This window comes from Sciurus carolinensis, chromosome 9, assembly GCF_902686445.1.
Source record: "Sciurus carolinensis chromosome 9, mSciCar1.2, whole genome shotgun sequence".
Lineage (NCBI taxonomy): Eukaryota > Metazoa > Chordata > Mammalia > Rodentia > Sciuridae > Sciurus > Sciurus carolinensis.
This window is the reverse complement of record NC_062221.1, coordinates 26,039,644-26,056,396: the sequence shown is the minus strand read 5'-3', so window position 1 is coordinate 26,056,396 and position 16,753 is coordinate 26,039,644. Positions and strand designations below refer to the sequence as shown.

Genomic DNA, 16,753 nt, shown 5'->3' with positions numbered 1-16,753 from the left:
TCGCGAGTTGAAAGCCAGCCTCAGCAACTTAGCAGTCCCTGAGCAACTCAGCAAGACCCTGTCTCTAAATAAAATTCAAAAAAGGGCTGGGGATGTGGCTCAGTGGTTAAGTACCTCTGGGTTCTATCCCTGGTGCCAGAAAAAAAAAAATTAACCAATAAAACTGCCATATGAACAGACTAAAGAAGAATATCACATGATTGTAACAACTGATTCAGGAAGAGCATTTGAAAAAAATTCAACATGGATATATAATAACTAATATAATAAACCAGGAATAAAGTACTTCTTTAACCTTATAAAGAGCTTCTAATAAAAAAAAAACTGATAAAATAACTGTAAATGAACACATAAATGAAATAAATAAAAATTTATGCCTACAAATATTCATGACCATTCTAATCATGGTCACCAAAAATTAGAAACAACCTAAATGTCCATTACAATATGAGTATATAAATAGGCAGGCGTAGTGTCTCAGTCTGTAATCCCAGTGACTCTGGAGACTGAAGCAGGAGGATAGTTAAGGCCAGCCTCGGCAACTTAGCAAGACCTTGTCTGTCTCAAAATAAAAAGTGAAAAAGAGCGGGGGATGTAGCTTAGTGGTAAAGCAACTAATCCTCAGTACTAAAAAGTAAAACAAGGTGATTATATAAACAAACTGAGGTCTATCCACACAACAGAATACTACTTAGTAATAAAAAGGATGCAATAGTATGAATGAATTTCAAAAAAACTGTGCTGAGTAATAGAAGTCAGCCTCAAGATATTGTATACTGTAGGGTTCCCTTTGTGGGATATTCTCCAAACAAGAGACCAGAGCCTGCCAGGGGTTAGGAATCAGGGAGGTTTGACTAAAAAGGAGCTATAAGCTGGGGGTGTCACTCAGTGGTACAGCACTTACCTAGCATACACAGGGCCCTGGGTTTGATCTCCAGCAGCACAAACACAAACAACAAAAAGGGAGGGGGCAGCTGTTTTAGTCAGCTTTTTTTTTTTTTTTTTTTTTTTTTTTTTACTGCTGTGACTAAAAGACCTAACAGTTGTAAAGTTTCTTTGAGGGCTCTTGGTCTCAGAGGTTTTAATAGAAGGCTGACTCCATTCCTCTGGGATAGAGGTGAGACAGAACATCATGGCAGAAGAGTGTGGCGGAGGGAAGCAGCTCATAGAATGATGGGAAAGCAGAGAGACTTCACTCACCAGATACAAAATACATACCCCAGAGCCACGCCCCCCAATGCTTACCTCCTCCAGCCAGACCGGACCACTTCAGTTACCAGTTAATCCCTACCAGGGGATTAATTCACTGGGTTAAGACTCTCACAACCCAATCATTTCTCCTCTGAACCTTCTTTCATTGTCTCACACGGGAATTTTGGGGGACACCTCACATCCAAACCACAGCAGCAGCAGAGAGAATTTTTAGGGTAATAACTATTTTGTATCTTGGTTGTGAAGTGGTTATACAAATATGCACATGCTATTATTTATAACTTACAGGACTGTACATCATCCCTCCCCAAAGTCAATTTTACTGTATAATTTTGAAAATTTTTCTAAAACTTGCATATAAGACAAATTTACTGTATGCGAATTTCAAAAACAAAGCAACCACAATCATTATATTTGGGTCTATGCATATTTGAAGAGTTAAGGGACACTCCAAGGGCACAGGAAAGATCCCACACCTGGAATCCAGGGTGACGAAATGTCTGGTGGCCCAAGGGCTAAGGAGCAGGGAAATGACACCATCTAACGAAGGTTTTTGTTTGTTTGCTTGTTCCAGTACTAGGGATTGAACCCAGGAGAGCTCTACCACTGGGCTACCTCCCGAACCCTTTTTATTTTTTGAGAACAAGGTTTTGCTAAGTTGCCAAGGTTGGCCTTGAACTTGTGATCCTCTTGCCTCGTCCTCCCAAGTAGCTGGGATTACAGATGTCTGCCACCATGTTCAGGCCAAGGGAGGCTTTGAAGACGTGCTGGATGAGTGTCCTGAGGCAAGCATGGTGGACACAAGCCTCCTGAAGCAGGGGTAAAGGAATAAGAAATAAGCCCCCAACTGTGTCCTCTTTCGCCATGTGACTTATCTCACTCTCTCTCCCTCTCTCCATCCACCTCTGTTTCAAATGTGCTCCTGCCATGTGATGCTGTCCAAGAGTCCCCACCAGAAGCTGATGTTGGCACCATGCTCTTGAACCTCCAGAACTGGAGACAGGAAGATGTGACATCCCTGACCAAATGGTTCTGGAGAGTGCAGAGTTCATCACACATAGAAACTTAAAGTTATCCATATAGAGTCTCTGAATTTGTAGACATTCTGCCTCCTGGGACATAGACTTCAAATAAATAAAGTACATCAAGACCTCCCCGCAAAAAGAAATAGGGCTCTCACAACCATTGTGGGTGACCCTGGCTAAGTGGTTCCAGCACTCTGTGGTTCCTCTCCCTTTCCCAACCCCATCTCCATTATTCTCCTATCCTCTTTCCCTGAGTTCTCCCAGATAGGTCCTCATTAGACCCCTTTGGGGATGGGTAGAGAGAAGAAAGGAGAGGTCACTGAGGTCCCAAAAGGATCTACACTCGAAACATGCTCCAGCCCCATTGACTGAAGAGGACATTAGGTCTCCTGCAAGTGAGTTGTACTAAGATGTTCCCTCTCCATCAGCCCCTGCCCTGGTCATTTCTTCTGCAGCAACCCCACCCCCAGGTAAGTGACTATTGCTGTTGCCTATAAACTACAGCATGGCTGCCCTCCCAGCAGGACCCAGGTGTTGACTTGGTGGATCCTGCTCTTGGAGAAACTCCAGAGCCCTTTTATAGAACTCCATTATGGTCCCCACCTGATCTTCTGCCATCACCTGTTTGCTAGCTTCTGTCTTTTCCTGTCCAGCTTTTAATGGGCAGAGTCTAAGCATTTTCCTCCTTTGTGTCTCCAGGTGCTAAACAATGCTGGTGCATTGCAAGTACTAAATAAGTATCTATTGAACAAATGAATGGGATCTTATAAAGTAAACCAGGACCAGACTGCTTCCCTAGAGAGATCTAAAGTCCTCAGGTCCCAAGATGTTTCTCTTTATTCTTAAGGAAGATCCTGTCATTGTTCTTCCTTGTGCCCAGTGCCCCCAGTATGGATGGGGGTGATCAGGAAGTAACTGGCCTGTGATTGAAGAAACTCTCTCTCCATCAGGAAGGTGGATTCAGCACCGAGAACTGGACAGCAGCCAGATGAGCAAGCACTGAAAAGTTAGGGGTGGAAGAAAGGGGAGAAGCTTAAGAGAAAGGAGACAGAGATGTGGTAGATTAGTAGGGGAGGAAGAGGAGGAAGAGCGGAACAAGCAGTTGGAGAACAGACAGCAGCCAATCACTTTCTGTCTCAGCTGTCACTACTATACTCTTGAACCTCCAGAACTGTACTCAGCTGTACTCTCCTACTGGGTAGGAAGGCCTGGGAAGCATATCTTTAAGGAAGATCCTATGACCTCTGCACGACCCAGGTAGGTCTCAGCATCCCCAGGACTGAGTGGGGTGGATGCCCCTAAAAGCATCTACCTCACTGCTTCCTAGTGCTGCCCCATCTGTTGGTGATTAAGGCCTAGAGCAGGAAGGGAACCCAAGTTTTCCTCCATGTGTGAGGCCTGCCTCAGTGCCATATTAGTACTGTCATTGGGACTCAGAGCTATAGCTTTTATGAATGATCAATGAATGGTGACTTTCGGTGTCTCTTTCATTAGCTTGCCCATTGAGGACCTAGGAATGCCTCAAATGTGTCCTTCTACTCTCCCTCCTTCCTGTATCCTTACCTATCCTTTAAACTCTGTGTACATATTTGTTAGTATATTGTTGGAGAATAATATGAGAGAAAACTCCAACTGGCTCAGAAGGAGGGCTGGCCAGCAGACAGGGCTAAAAGCAGAAGTTCTAACAATACTCTCCTGGCTCCACACTCTCCCTCATGATGCTTCCTTTCCTTTTCTCAATAGATAATATCTCTCTCTCTCTCTCTCTCTCTCTCTCTCTCTCACACACACACACACACACACATACACCATGGTGGTAAAACTGGTGGTTCCCACTTTATAGCCCCACAGAAATTTTTTCAATAGTTCCAAATAAAAATCCCAAATTTGAATCCAACTGAATTAACAAGATTTATGTGCCCACCCCCCAAAATCATCATGGTCATAGAAATTTGATAATCCAATTAGCAGGTGAAAGCCCCACCCCAACCCCTGAACAGGGGTAGCTACAACCCAGAACTCCATGGCTTCATGCAGGCAATTCCAATACATAGCAGTGAGCCCGTGGCACACTCAATTCCCTGTGTCTACTAGACACTGCAAACATGAGGAGTCCTCCACTCAACCCTGACTTCTTCCCCAACCAACCCCTTCCCCACCTGGTTCTCCTCACTTCAGTAAACATGTTATCACTGTTTCTCACATCCCACAATCAATCCATTAGTAAGATGTGTCAACTCTCTCTAAACACCCATCTCAAACGTGGCTGTATCCCACCTCTACCCTGAGAACACCATCATCTCTTACCTGCTACAGCACTATGATAGCTTCCTAACTGGCTGTTTTTCCCCCCACACCTTCACCCCTAATCATTCTCCACACAGCGAGCAGCCAGAGGATTGTTTTTATCTTTTTAATGTGAACCAGATCCAGTCACTTTGCTCTCAATTCTCTCATGGTCCCATTGCATGTGGAAAAAAAAAAAAAAAAAAAAAAAATCCCAAGACTTTCTCAGGATCTCAAGGCCCCACCTGAACAGACCTGCCCTCCCCAAGTCACTCTCCCAACTTCCCATCATCTCAGTTACCACACTAGCACCCCTCTACTGCTTTTATCTTGGGGCCTTTGGTCAAGCTATTCTAAGCATGGGGATGCCCTTCCTCCATCTACCATTATTCAGGTCTCTCTTGATGTAAGTTCTCCAGAAATCTCAGAGCACCTGCCCCCATGAGGCCCCCTCATCTTACTCTGCTTCACCCTTCATATCACTAGTCATTTGAATGTTACATGTCTGCTTGTTTACATTTTTTAATGATCTCCTAAAGGTGAGCTTCTTAAATGCAGGAACCTTCTCCTTGTTCATTTTTGAGGCCTCATGGTCCAAATAGGAGCTGAGCATCATTGGAACTCAAGTTTTGTTGAATGGACAAATGCATGGATGGACAGATGGACATGCTACATGGGCAAAGGAACAGTTTTCCATGAGAAATTGGGGTCCCATCTCCAGAAGGAAATGAAAATGAGTACCTTGTAGACAAAACCACAGGTGTTGAGGACAGGTGTTATCACCAGCTCCATGAAGTGGCCTCAACCTTTGTCATTGCCATCAGAGGTTGCATCCCTAGGCTGCAGAAAGATAAAGCCCAGAACAGGCTCTGGCCCATCCTAGAAAGGAGGTCACCAGCCCCATTGTTTTCACCTCCAGGATAGTGTTTCTCTTTTGGAGTCAGGGCTTGTGATCAGTTCCAGTACAGGGACTGGGGATTAGGGTTCAGAGATTCAGACCTAACTCCTAGGCCCATTCTTAGGCAGAAAGGACAGTGACTTAGTATCAACTGCTCATCTGCCATGCCACCCCCTAAGAGTAGCCAGGTGGCCAGGTTGGCTCATTCCATCCTTGACTCGTCCTAGACCATCAGTCTTAGGTTGTCTCTACCAATATCCTCTGCCTGCTCAGGAGCAAGGAGACCACAGCACTGGCAGGAGGGAGGAGTGATGCCCTGGACAGGCAGTAGAATGCGTAGTGGATTCATTGCAGAAGTGTACTATCTTTCTACCCTTTGCAATATGACTTGGCAACCACTCCCAGTGAGAGAGGGCATCTCTTTCCCCCTGAATCTGGGCTGGTCTGCCACTCAGTTTGGCCAACAGAATGTGACAGAAGTGCCAGATGTGGACCAGGGCCTCTACATGATTTGCTTCTGCTCACTGTCCTGGAACCCTCTCCAGACACGTGAACAAGCCTGGGCTAGCCTGCTCATGAATGACAAACCACCTTTCAGTGTTCAGTTTTCCTAGCCTATGGTTTAGATAGACCTATTGCCAGCAACCTCCAAACAGATTAAACAAGGTTAGTAGAGCCTCCAGCCCAGAGTTACAAAAACTCAGCTCAGACCAGAAGGAAACAGTTGACCTATAGACCCATGGGTAGTAACTCTGCTAAGACCCTAAGTTTTGATGTTTTGTCTCCTAGCAATAGCTAAATGATGCAGGAGACCTTCTGAACATTCCCTCTACCTCTGAGAGCTGGGTAGGAGGCACTCTCTCATGGAACAACTGGATCTTGGCCAAAGCAGGTAAAAAGAGAGCCTGGGAGAAGGCTGAAGGCACTAGGTTTGCTGACGGCAGCTGGTGCTCAAGAAACCAACTGCAAAAATATCACAGTTGACCATGTTGAGTTGACACTGTACAGAAATTAACAGCCATATTGATCTATAAACATTTAAATTTTTTTTCCATTTGTACAGAGGGAACACATTGTATTAAGTCTCTAAAGTCTTATCAAATGGGTTTGATTACAGAAACCAATAGTTTCTCTAGATTGAAAAAAAAAAAAAAAAAAAAGAATCCAACTGCAGCAAGGAAGCCCCAGCAGTATAAGGCTGAGCAGAACATGGGAGCAATTATCTTCACAGGGCTATTCCATCTCAAACTTTAATTCCTCCCTGGGAGGGTACTAATAGGAAAGGATTCATGTACTCAGGGACTTTTCCATGTTGTTTCCCAAGTAATTTAGAAGGTATATTTGCCATTGCTGAGCTCAACTGAGGTAGGATATACAAGAAAATTAATTCCACCAATATCTTCTGATTTTGTAACAGGATTTTCAAGGGTTTAGTCTGAACCTGACCCCTCTGGCCCAGGACAAATGCAGACATGTCAGTATAAAGGGGAATTCTCCTTAGCAAGGCAGCAGGAAGGAGCTGTGGCTTCCTCTCCTGCAGGTACCACAACACCTCTTGAGAGGTACAGCTATTGGACCCAAAAGGGCTAAGGGGTTCCCCTTAACATCCCCTTCTCATTTTCCCACTAAGAGGAGGACTCATCATTATACTCCTACACTTCAACTCCTTGTCAGCTTCGTCCCACAACAGGAGTAAATTACCCAGCTGGCAAAATTAGAGAAAGTAAACACCACTTAGATACCTTTATCCCACAGGGTTCTTGCTGTAATGGGTGATGTGGCCTGGCTCTGCCATTTGGAAATGGGACAGAGATATCCCCAACTCTGACCTCGTTCCCAGGCAATAGGTTTATGTCCAGGGTTCAACCCTAACACAAGACCCCCACCTCAGGGGCAGTCTGAATGACTTGGCCTGGGTGGGACAGTGAGGAAAACCTGACTTGCAGGTCCAGCGGTCTCCACTTCAGTTCTCAGATCCCAACAGCATTTCTTATATGAGTAATTGGATGGTTCAATTATGTTTAAAGGGTAAGCAGCTTCCTCCCGCTCCAGTCCAGAGCAGTGGGTGGGGAGCTAGCCTGATGAGGTCATACAGGATACCCAGGGAAGCCAGAAGCCAGCTGAGGTCTCCTTCCCAAGTTCTTTGGAAAATAATAAAGGATCTCAGGCCAGAAGGGACAGAGCAGAGAGCTCATGGGAGTACTGCCCCTGCCCAAGCATCTTCCAATTCACAGTCCCTGTCACACTCCACCCTCTCAGAAGCTGCAAGAGACAAAGTCCACAAGGGTATTTTTTTTAATACAAAAAGTGGGGCATGACCTGGGAAGGACTTAAATAAGAAGATAAGAGCATCAGGAGCTGGAGGCTGGGGGTCTGGCAACCCTGCGGAGTGGGATGATACAGACGGAGTTCCGTGCCTCTTTGATCCGCCACCATCGGCCAAGCCTAGAGGACCAAAGGAGCAGCTGAAACCGCTCAGCTCCCACCCAGTCTCTACTCCCATCCCCACCCAGCTGCCCAGCCAGTACCATATTGCCCCTCAGCCTCCTCCCTCAAAGTCATCATGTACCTGTGTTCCTGTCCTACTCCAGCTACCAGGAAGTCCCCAGTACTGGAAAACTTGAGACTGTTGATAAAACCCACCTGAGGAGAAAGAGGAACAAGGTTAAAATATTAGATCTAACACACCTCCACCACAATCCCCAGCATCACAGTCATGGGCTGGGGAACGAAATCTCTGCTCAGTCAGTCCTTTACCCCTCAGGGCCTCGGCCACTGTACCTGTGAAATGGTGGAGGTAGAGCACCAGCTTGGCAGGGGGTTGGTAAGGATCAAGAAGATAGCATACACTAATTAAATCAAGATGGGCCTGAGGCCTGGTTTCTGGTTGTAGGGCACCAGTGACCCCCAGGACCACCTTCATTGACTGAGGCCTACACTCAGCACACCACTGACAGATCCTGCTGCTCTCCCCCAGGTCGCCCAGTGTTGATGGTCAATTCCACATGCTCCAGTCATGCAGAACCAATCACACCACCAGGTCTTTGTGCTTTTGCCCTTGTACCCCACACCCAGGACAGGGAGAGCAGTAGAGGCAGGGAAGGGGAAGAGGAGGAAAGGGAGAATTCCTGTCATGCTAGGACTTTATCAGAACTAGCCCAGCCTTGATAAGGATTCTTTCTGGCAGGAAGCAGTCAAAGAGCACATTCCAAGGGTCAGGAGCTCCAGGGACCCTGGGAGTATGGCAAAGACAGGTTAAGTATTCAGGTCCTACTTACCAGGGGGATGTCAAACAGAGGGTCAAGACGCCGGAAGCCCTCCCCACATTGCCAAAGCCGCACACAGTTGTTGTGGGAGCCTGAGGAATAGGCAGACAGTGAGCAATCCCTGCAGCAGCCACCCTGGACACCCTTCTCCCTGCCTCACAGGGTCCCCACCTGTGGCCACGAGGTCTGTGTTAAGTAGGGCTGCCACTGACGACACCCAGAAGGGCTGCTCCAGGCCTGGCATCCCCTGCAGTCCATGAGCTTCACGATGTAGGACAAGTGGCCGTTTCTTAGAGAGGCCCCATAAAGCCACAGAGCTGTAGATGGGGCATGCAGACAGTGAGGGATCAGGGGCAGGGCAAAAAGGCACAGAGCAGGGAGGAATCAAGTGCATACACAATAGCTGTGAGGTGCAGGCAGGTCACAAGCATCTCATCTATGAAAATGGTGACTCCTCCTCTACAAGGGGTAGCCTACAAGGTAAGTTCAGGGCCCAGCAACGGGCAATGATCAGAAGCATCAAAAAGGCAGCTGGGGACCAGGGGAAGGGAGGAGAGAAGGAAGGGGAACTGAAAGGGAGAAATGTTGTAAATGTTATATACATTTACAAATATGCCAAAATGAACCCCACCATTATGTATAACCGTAATACACTTAAAAAAAAAAAACAAAGGTCTTACCCATCGTCTGCACCCGACACCATGTGCTCCTCATTGATGAGATGGACACAGTCAATGGAACCCCTGGAGAAAGAGGCTGTTAGGGGCACGGCCCAGACCCAACCCCAATTCACAGAGCCCTCCCACCTGGCATGAAGGCTGCCTTACTGGTGGCCATAGAAGACAAGCTGGGACTCCTCAGGGATCTTCCACACGCGCACAGTCCCATCCCGGCCACCAGCAGTCACACAGCACTCCCGGCTCAGAGCGTCCAGTGCAGCCACAGCATCCTGGTGCCCAAAGCTTGAGGACAAGACATAGTAGGATGGGTTCACACCTGAACCTACACACCTGTATCCACACACGCTCTGCCTGAGCACACTCACAGCGTCTCCACGTAGGAATTCTCTGCCACGTTCCACACCTTCACTGAACGGTCATGGGATGTGCTGTAGAGCTGGTGGGTGCCTCTGCGGAATGCCAGCCCCTAAGGGTGCATGGAAAAGGGCAAAAGGGGACCTGAACTATAGCAGGAGACAGAGGTCGGGTTTAGGGAGGACCTCCTGAAAGCAAGTCACATGACACAGGGAATCAGCTCTCCCTAAAACACTCTGTGAGGTCCCTCCATGAGGCCTTGTATGAAACCAGAGGCACGCCTGTGTGCCCTTAAGCAAATACGAGTTCTTAAGGCTTCCCTGTCCCTGTGCAAGCTGAACTTGGTCTCCCTCATCAACTCCCCATCCTGTCAGCCCATTTTTGTCCTTTATACACCACTCACTACCCCAGAGTGTGGGTTCCCCAAGGACAGGTGACCCCTGGCTCAGTGTCAGGCCTACTCCACAGGTGTCTGCTAAATATCCCGAGGAAAACCCAGTTCCTCACCGAAACGGCATCCCGGTGTCCTGTGAAGGTATATAGGTGCCGGCAGCTTTCGGCCTCCCAAATGAGAATGAGTTTGCTGCAGTCACCAGAGGCCTGTGGGGATGAGGACCATGGCTACAGGAATGCACCACACACCCAGACTCCCACCTGCCACCAGGGTCAACCCAATCTTACAAGATACTTGCCGTCGGAGGAGATGGCCATGCAGAGTATATGGCTACAGTGGCCAGGGGGCTGCCCCTCAGTACCCTTCTTGATTCGTGGAATCACATGAAGTTTCTGTCCACTCTCCACACTCCCTGTCACCAGGAGAGGACAGAGAATATTGAGATGGGGGACAGGGCAGGTTGGCAATCCCCTCAAGAGGCAGCATGGAAAAGGGGCCATGGAAAAATGGAACTTGAGTCAAAGTACCTAATTCAGCTACTGTGAACCTCTAGACAAGTCACATCAGTTTCCACGTATATTAAGTGGTAGGTAACAGTCCCAAACAACACCATGAAGCCCAATAAAGGGAAGAGATGCAAAAGTGCCCTGGGGACTGGAGGTATAGCCTAATGGAAGAGCTTGCATATCATGCACAAGGCCCTGGATTTGATCCCTAGAATTTCAAACAAAAACTAAATTTTTTAAAGTATTTTGGGACTGAAGGTGTTGACTTCAGTTACTTCCTGTAACTACCATGGGTAGATGAGGACTGTGCTCAATTATCAAGCTGGGAAGCCAGAAGGCCCAGGGACTCAGTCCTAAGTTAGTGCATAGCCTCAAATATCTTCCAGTTCAACCACCCACCTGCAACTTAATTCCTGTTAAGTCATTGTCCTGTCTTTGCTTAATGGTCTCCAGTGCACAGAGCTCATAATAAGCCCTACTTCTGGGCAGAAGCAACCACTTTTATCCAGAAAGCTCCTCTTTGGTAGAAAAACCTGCCTCCAGAGGCTTCCCCCATCAGAGTTCAGTTTGCCATGATGACTCCCACTCCCCAGATCAGCTCTCCCAGCTATCCCCAGTGGCTGCATCCTACCCAGGATCTCACTCACACTTAATGATGGTGCAGTCTTTGGCAGCGGAGAATATGGCCAAGTCATCAGGGGTGATGACCAAACACGTGATGGAGAGCTGGTGGCCCCGTAAAACTCGAATGTCATCCGGGACTGGGGCCTGGATCTGGGCAAGTAAGGGGCTGGGTCACTGTAGCTGGGACATTATGGGACCCACCCCCAACACCAACCTTTCCCACCCACCCAGGCCTAAAGGAAAACAGGACCAAAGGCTGCCAAGGATGAGACCCTTACCTAACCATATGTGCCCAGGCGTACATAGTATCCCAGAACAAAGAACTCCACTGAGCCCCACTGGGTCCTCTGCCCACCAATCCAGGTAGAACAACTGATTCCCTCTAACCTTATAGCAAAGTGCCCTGCCCTCTTACCTCCTTTGCAACTGACTTCTGCAACCGTCCCCTCTGCTCAAGCTGCATGAAGAAGAGAGGAGTGAGGTCCTGGGAGCAGGATCAGAGCCCCCCCACACACACCTCACCTCACCTTCCCTCCATACTCACCACATCCTCTTTCAGGCGCCCTGCTACCTGGTCCTCCTCAAATTCACGAGCCTCAGCCTTCTCCTCCTCTGTGTAGGACAGACCAGTTCATGTAAACCAAGGCTAAGATCCCTCTTTTCCCTTCCCATTCCATCTCCACAGCTCCACTCCAGGGCTGGGCTCTGAATGTTTCGTCTATGTCCAATGGGAAGTTCAGTTCACCTCTGCAGAGGGGATGGAAGGTTGGACAATCTCCTCCTGACTTATCAGATCAGTCTAAAAGTCCCCTGCAGGTCTAGCCTGCCCAGGAGGACCACTAGAGCTCCCAGCTATCCCCACAAGGTTGCCAACACCAGCAAGCCTTGGCAGCTGTTGGGCAACTATGTCGGTCACCTATCAGGTAGCTGGGGCTGCAGTGGGAACAGTAGGAATCTCCAGCAGAGTCCCTGGCCCTCAGCTAGCCTGCCCACAGCTCACCTTGCTGCCTGAGCTGCTCAAGGTAGAGCTTGGCCAAGCGCAGCTTCTTCTCTTGCACAGTCTCCTCCAACTCCTCCTCCTCTTCCTCCTCCTCGATCTTCTTTAGAGCCAGGCTGTGGGCAGGAGGAGGCTAGGTCTGAGGAGCTCATCTCACTCCTCTGGTCACAAGGACTGTGCATCCTGACACTTAACCTTCCCCATCCCTGCCAGGACCAGCAATTACACATGCAAAAAACTGAAGGGTATGACTTAACAAACTAAAATGCACGGGGCCCTGCAAAGATAAAAATACCCAAACCCCAAAGAGATCACTCAAATCTCTCAACTCTACAGAAAGAGAAGGTTCTATAGGCTTCCTAGAGAAAGGGTCAGGAATCAAATTGGTTTCAGACATCTCAATAGCAACACTGAGAACAAGACAAAGGAGTCTCATACACAAAGCTCAGAAGAAAAGTGCCTATCCCTGACCAAGCAGTGGTACACATCTATAATCCCAACTACTTGGGAGGCTGAGGGAAGAGACCAGCCTGGGTAACTTAGCAAGACCCTACCCGAAATAAAATTTGTAAAAAGTGTTGTGGTTGTGGATGTGGTTGTGGTAAAGTGCTTGCCTGGCATATACGAAGCACCGGGTTCAATTCTCTGTAGTGCATATAAATAAGTAAATAAATAAATGTCCATTGACAACTAAAAAATACTTTTAAAAAAAAAGTGTTGTGGTATAGCTCAGTGGTAGAACATTTGCTTAGCATGTACAAAGCCCTGGGTTCAACCCCCAGTACTACAAGGAGGGAGAGAAGGAAGGAGGGAGGGAGGGAGAGAGGGAGGGAAGGAAGGAATGAAGGAAGGAAGGAAGGAAGAGCGAGCCAATACCTGGAATTCCCTGCCCACTGAAAGCACCAATGACAAATCAGGATATTGCCAGAAGCCAGGTACAGTGGCACACATCTATAATCCCAGCTGCTTTGGAGGCTGAAGAAGGAGGATCACAAGTTCAAGGCCAGCCTCGGCAACTTAGCAAAACCCTAAGCAACTACATGAGAGCCTATCTCAATAAATTTTTTAAAAAAATGGGGGGGAGGCTGGGGATGTTGCTCAGTGGTTAAGTGCCCCTGGGTTCGATCCCTAGTACAGAAACAAACAAAAAAAAAAGTACAAGGCCAGACTTGGCAATTTAGCCAGATCCTGACTCAAAGGAAAAAAAAAAAAAGAGCTGGATGCAGAGCTCAGTTGTAGAGGACTTTTGCCTAGCATGTGCAAGGCCCTAAGTTCAAAAATATATTGTCAGATGAGTAAAGTGACACAGAACCTTTCTTCTTTTTCAGGAAGGATAGAGATGCACTTTACAAACAAGAAGATAAACCATGAGGGATGATGGCATGGGGTTCCAGAAGCAAGAGATAAACACAGAGGACAAAAAAGGCAGATCCCAAAGTGACGACCACCCCAGACATGAGGATAAATCAGTCCAATCAGAAAAAAGGACCCAAGAAGCAGACACACTGGAACTGTCATCACCCTTGACTCTGCCACGGCACCATCCTGTACCATGAGTACAACCTCCAGGTGAATATTAACTGGATTTGGCTTGGCCTTGTGCTGATCAAGTTCCTGTTGTCCCTCCCAAGCTCCAGACCATGAACCAACTGAAGGCACTCATTTCACTCAAAGATAGGTCCTGCTTTGACCTGCTCCTGGGAGATGAAGGTAGGTCACAGCAACTCCAAAACAGAAAATCCAGAGCAGCCCATTCCTGAGCTGATACTGAGTCTGTCAGGTACTTCAACTGTGTTTCCCAGGACTCACTCATGACCTTGCTTTCAGGAAAGCCAAGGCCAAACCAGGCGGCACCTTTCTTACACAGCCAGAGTAGAGCTTCTACTCAAAAATCAATCTGTTGTTTAAGGATTAACACACCAGAGACAGAACTCTAAAGAAAAGGAAGGGCACATACACTGTATGATTCCATTCATAGGGCATTCTGGAAAAGGCAACTAAGGGACAGTGGATAGTGATAGTAGCTACACAACTGGGGCTTATCAAAATTTACAGAACTATAAACTAAAAAAGTTGAATGTTACTGTATATAAATTATACCTAAATGAGAAAAAAATTTTTTTAAGATTCTTTTTTTTTTTTTTCTTTTGATACTGGGAATTGAACCCAGGGCTGCTGCTCTACCACTCCCAGTCATTTTTTTTTTTTTGGACACAGGGTCTTGCTAAGTTGTGCAGTGCCTCACTAAGTTGCTGAGGCTGGCCTCAAACTTGCAATCCACCTGTCTCTGCCTACAGAGTCACTGGGATTTCAGGCACATGCCACTGTGCCAGGCCTTTTAAAAAATTCTTAAGCTGGACTGGGGATATAGTTCAGTTCATAGAGTGCTTGCCTGTCAAGCACAAGGCCCTGGGTTCAATCCCCAGCACTTCCAAAAAAAAAAAAAAAAAACTTAAGCCACATATGATGGCCACACCTATAGTCCCAGCTGCTCAGGTTAATGCAGGAGGATGGCAAGTTCAAGGTCAACCTGTGCAACTTAGTGAGACTCTGTCTCCCTGTCTCAAATAAAATTAAGAAAGGCTAGGGATGTAGCTCAGTGATAGAGCACCTGTCCAGCGGTACTGCCAAAAAAAAAAGAAAACCAAAGAAATGATTAACTGGAGTCAGGAATGACAGTTCTAGTTTTTAACCTAAGTGGGAGGTGAGCAGAGGTTCACCTTTATTCTTCATATACAAACATGTTTTTGTTTTCATTTTGCAGTGCTGGGACTCAAACCCAGGTCTTAGTGCATGCTAGGCAAGTGCTTTGCCACCGAGCTTCATCCCCAGTCATACAGTTCATTCATACTTTGTAACTGATACACTTCACAATACAACATTTTAAATACTTAAAAGTGCTTATAGTACAACCATATACACTAACCTTAGGATTAAGAAAACATATTAAGTCTTTCTGTGAGCAAGTTAATGCCACACATACTCAAATTTAGAAGCAGAATTTCTGTATCACACTCATAAGGAAGGCACTAGGATTCCCTGGAATGAAAGCCTTCACTCCAATGGGGAAATGCCTTGCCTGGCCCTTTGAGACCCTGCAAACACCCCCATCACCCAAAGAAATGAGGGAAGCATTCAAAGCCCTCCATGTTCTAGATGCACCCTGCCCTTCCATTTTTTCCACCTTCCATTCCAACACACTTCCCAACTCACCCCTGAACTTTTCTGATCCCTGAATGCCCTCACCATGCTCCACAAGACTCCTCATCTCTTAGGCCCTACTGAATGTCCTCTCCCTGTCCTGTGTTCCCAGTACACACCACTGGAAGATGTATGTTCACTAGAACACGTTCTCTTCACCTGCTGCTCTCATGGAAGCCACTGCCTGGCAGGTCAAAGACTCATGGGAGGCACATGTGCCAGCAGTCCCAGCTACTCTGGATACTGAGGCAGGAGGACCACATGAGCCCAGGAGGTTAAGGCCACTCTGGGCAATATAGTGAAATCTATCTTAAATCAAAAGTACCAGGGGAGACCAGTAATTATAACGATGTAAGAAAACAGCGAACTACCAAGTATGAAGAACTAGCAAGTATGCCTTGAATCCTTCTCCCTGTGCCTGTCAGTCCAGCCCCGCGCTTAGCTCCCTGTCTTGAGCCAGGAGTTCTCAATGGTCTCCCATTAGGACCTCTGCACAGAGGCACCGCAGTGGGAATGAGATGTTGCAGGGTCAGAAATTAAAGGAAAAAGCCACGATCTGAAAGTCATGGCCTTAAGTCGTGGGTCCTTGGCCCAGCTCTGCCCGGATTCAGAGCTTTCCATTAACCACAGGCCTGTTTCCCTTTCCACCAAGAACAGTTTACCTCTCACTCTCAGAGTCGCTGGAGATCTCCTCATTCATCTTGCCGCCACCCTTGGATTTCTTCCTGTCCCCCGCAGAGTCGGCCTGGAAGTATATGACCATATCTCTGGCCAGAGGTCTCCCGCCACCCTGCACTGACCAAGTGTCCCTATGGGCCCTCAAGAGTCCCAGGACTGGGAAAGGCTGCAGCTCCTGGCCTGGGTCAAGCGCAAGTCTTTCCGGGATTTGGCTAGCAGAGAGAGGGACGAAGCTGGCTCCAGCTGGGGTCTTGGGCAAAAGGCTAGGGAGGCAGCCGGGATCGTTGCCTCTGTAGTAAGACTGACCACCGTACATGGTAACCCCATAATCACCTTTCGCCGCCGCTTGCCAGGCCCTGCAGCGGCCCCGGCTCGGGAGGCCTGCTTTCCAGGTTTACGAGCTGCCGCGGCGGTGGACATGCTGCAGTGCGTTGCAGAAGCTGCTGGAAAGCTCACAAGGCAACTAAACCCCCGGCCGCATGGCAAGACCCTGCGCCCCGACAGGCTTCAGCAGCCCGGCGGGTCCCGCCTCCCACAGCTTCATTGGGTCCTCCAGCAGGCTCTGTCACGCCCCCAACCCCCCATAGGCCAGATGTTCATGGCCACGCATCCCAGAGCCTCTATAGGCTCCA

General features: G+C 47.8%; 2 protein-coding genes and 1 non-coding gene across 4 annotated transcripts in view; 1 reads left to right on the top strand and 2 right to left on the bottom strand.

Annotated features, from left to right (window-relative positions):
• Positions 1-7,851, bottom strand: part of Iqcf1 (IQ motif containing F1) — a 19,940-nt gene extending 12,089 nt beyond the window's left edge. Inside the window, exons 1-2 of the mRNA XM_047564938.1 lie at positions 7,741-7,851; positions 5,265-5,363 (exon numbers count right to left, since the gene is read on the bottom strand). Coding sequence (XP_047420894.1) covers positions 5,265-5,315 — 51 coding nt within the window. The 5' untranslated portion in view covers positions 5,316-5,363; positions 7,741-7,851. The remainder of the gene's footprint in view (positions 1-5,264; positions 5,364-7,740) is intronic.
• The window catches only part of Rrp9 (ribosomal RNA processing 9, U3 small nucleolar RNA binding protein), a 25,818-nt gene extending 9,065 nt beyond the window's left edge, over positions 1-16,753 (bottom strand). Inside the window, exons 1-15 of one of the 2 annotated variants that reach the window (XM_047564937.1) lie at positions 16,455-16,753; positions 16,106-16,188; positions 12,246-12,358; positions 11,790-11,857; positions 11,661-11,702; positions 11,269-11,395; positions 10,403-10,527; positions 10,229-10,321; positions 9,733-9,833; positions 9,515-9,649; positions 9,368-9,430; positions 8,859-9,004; positions 8,700-8,779; positions 7,991-8,064; positions 7,741-7,866 (exon numbers count right to left, since the gene is read on the bottom strand). In XM_047564937.1, coding sequence (XP_047420893.1) covers positions 7,773-7,866; positions 7,991-8,064; positions 8,700-8,779; positions 8,859-9,004; positions 9,368-9,430; positions 9,515-9,649; positions 9,733-9,833; positions 10,229-10,321; positions 10,403-10,527; positions 11,269-11,395; positions 11,661-11,702; positions 11,790-11,857; positions 12,246-12,358; positions 16,106-16,188; positions 16,455-16,541 — 1,431 coding nt within the window. In that variant the 5' untranslated portion in view covers positions 16,542-16,753 and the 3' untranslated portion in view covers positions 7,741-7,772. Of the gene's footprint in view, positions 1-6,571; positions 7,867-7,990; positions 8,065-8,699; positions 8,780-8,858; positions 9,005-9,367; positions 9,431-9,514; positions 9,650-9,732; positions 9,834-10,228; positions 10,322-10,402; positions 10,528-11,268; positions 11,396-11,660; positions 11,703-11,789; positions 11,858-12,245; positions 12,359-16,105; positions 16,189-16,454 lie in introns of those variants that run through there. The other variant, XM_047564936.1, reaches the window with a different exon arrangement.
• Trnaa-agc (transfer RNA alanine (anticodon AGC)) lies at positions 12,961-13,032 on the top strand. The gene has a single exon. It is a non-coding gene; the product is annotated as a tRNA-Ala (tRNA).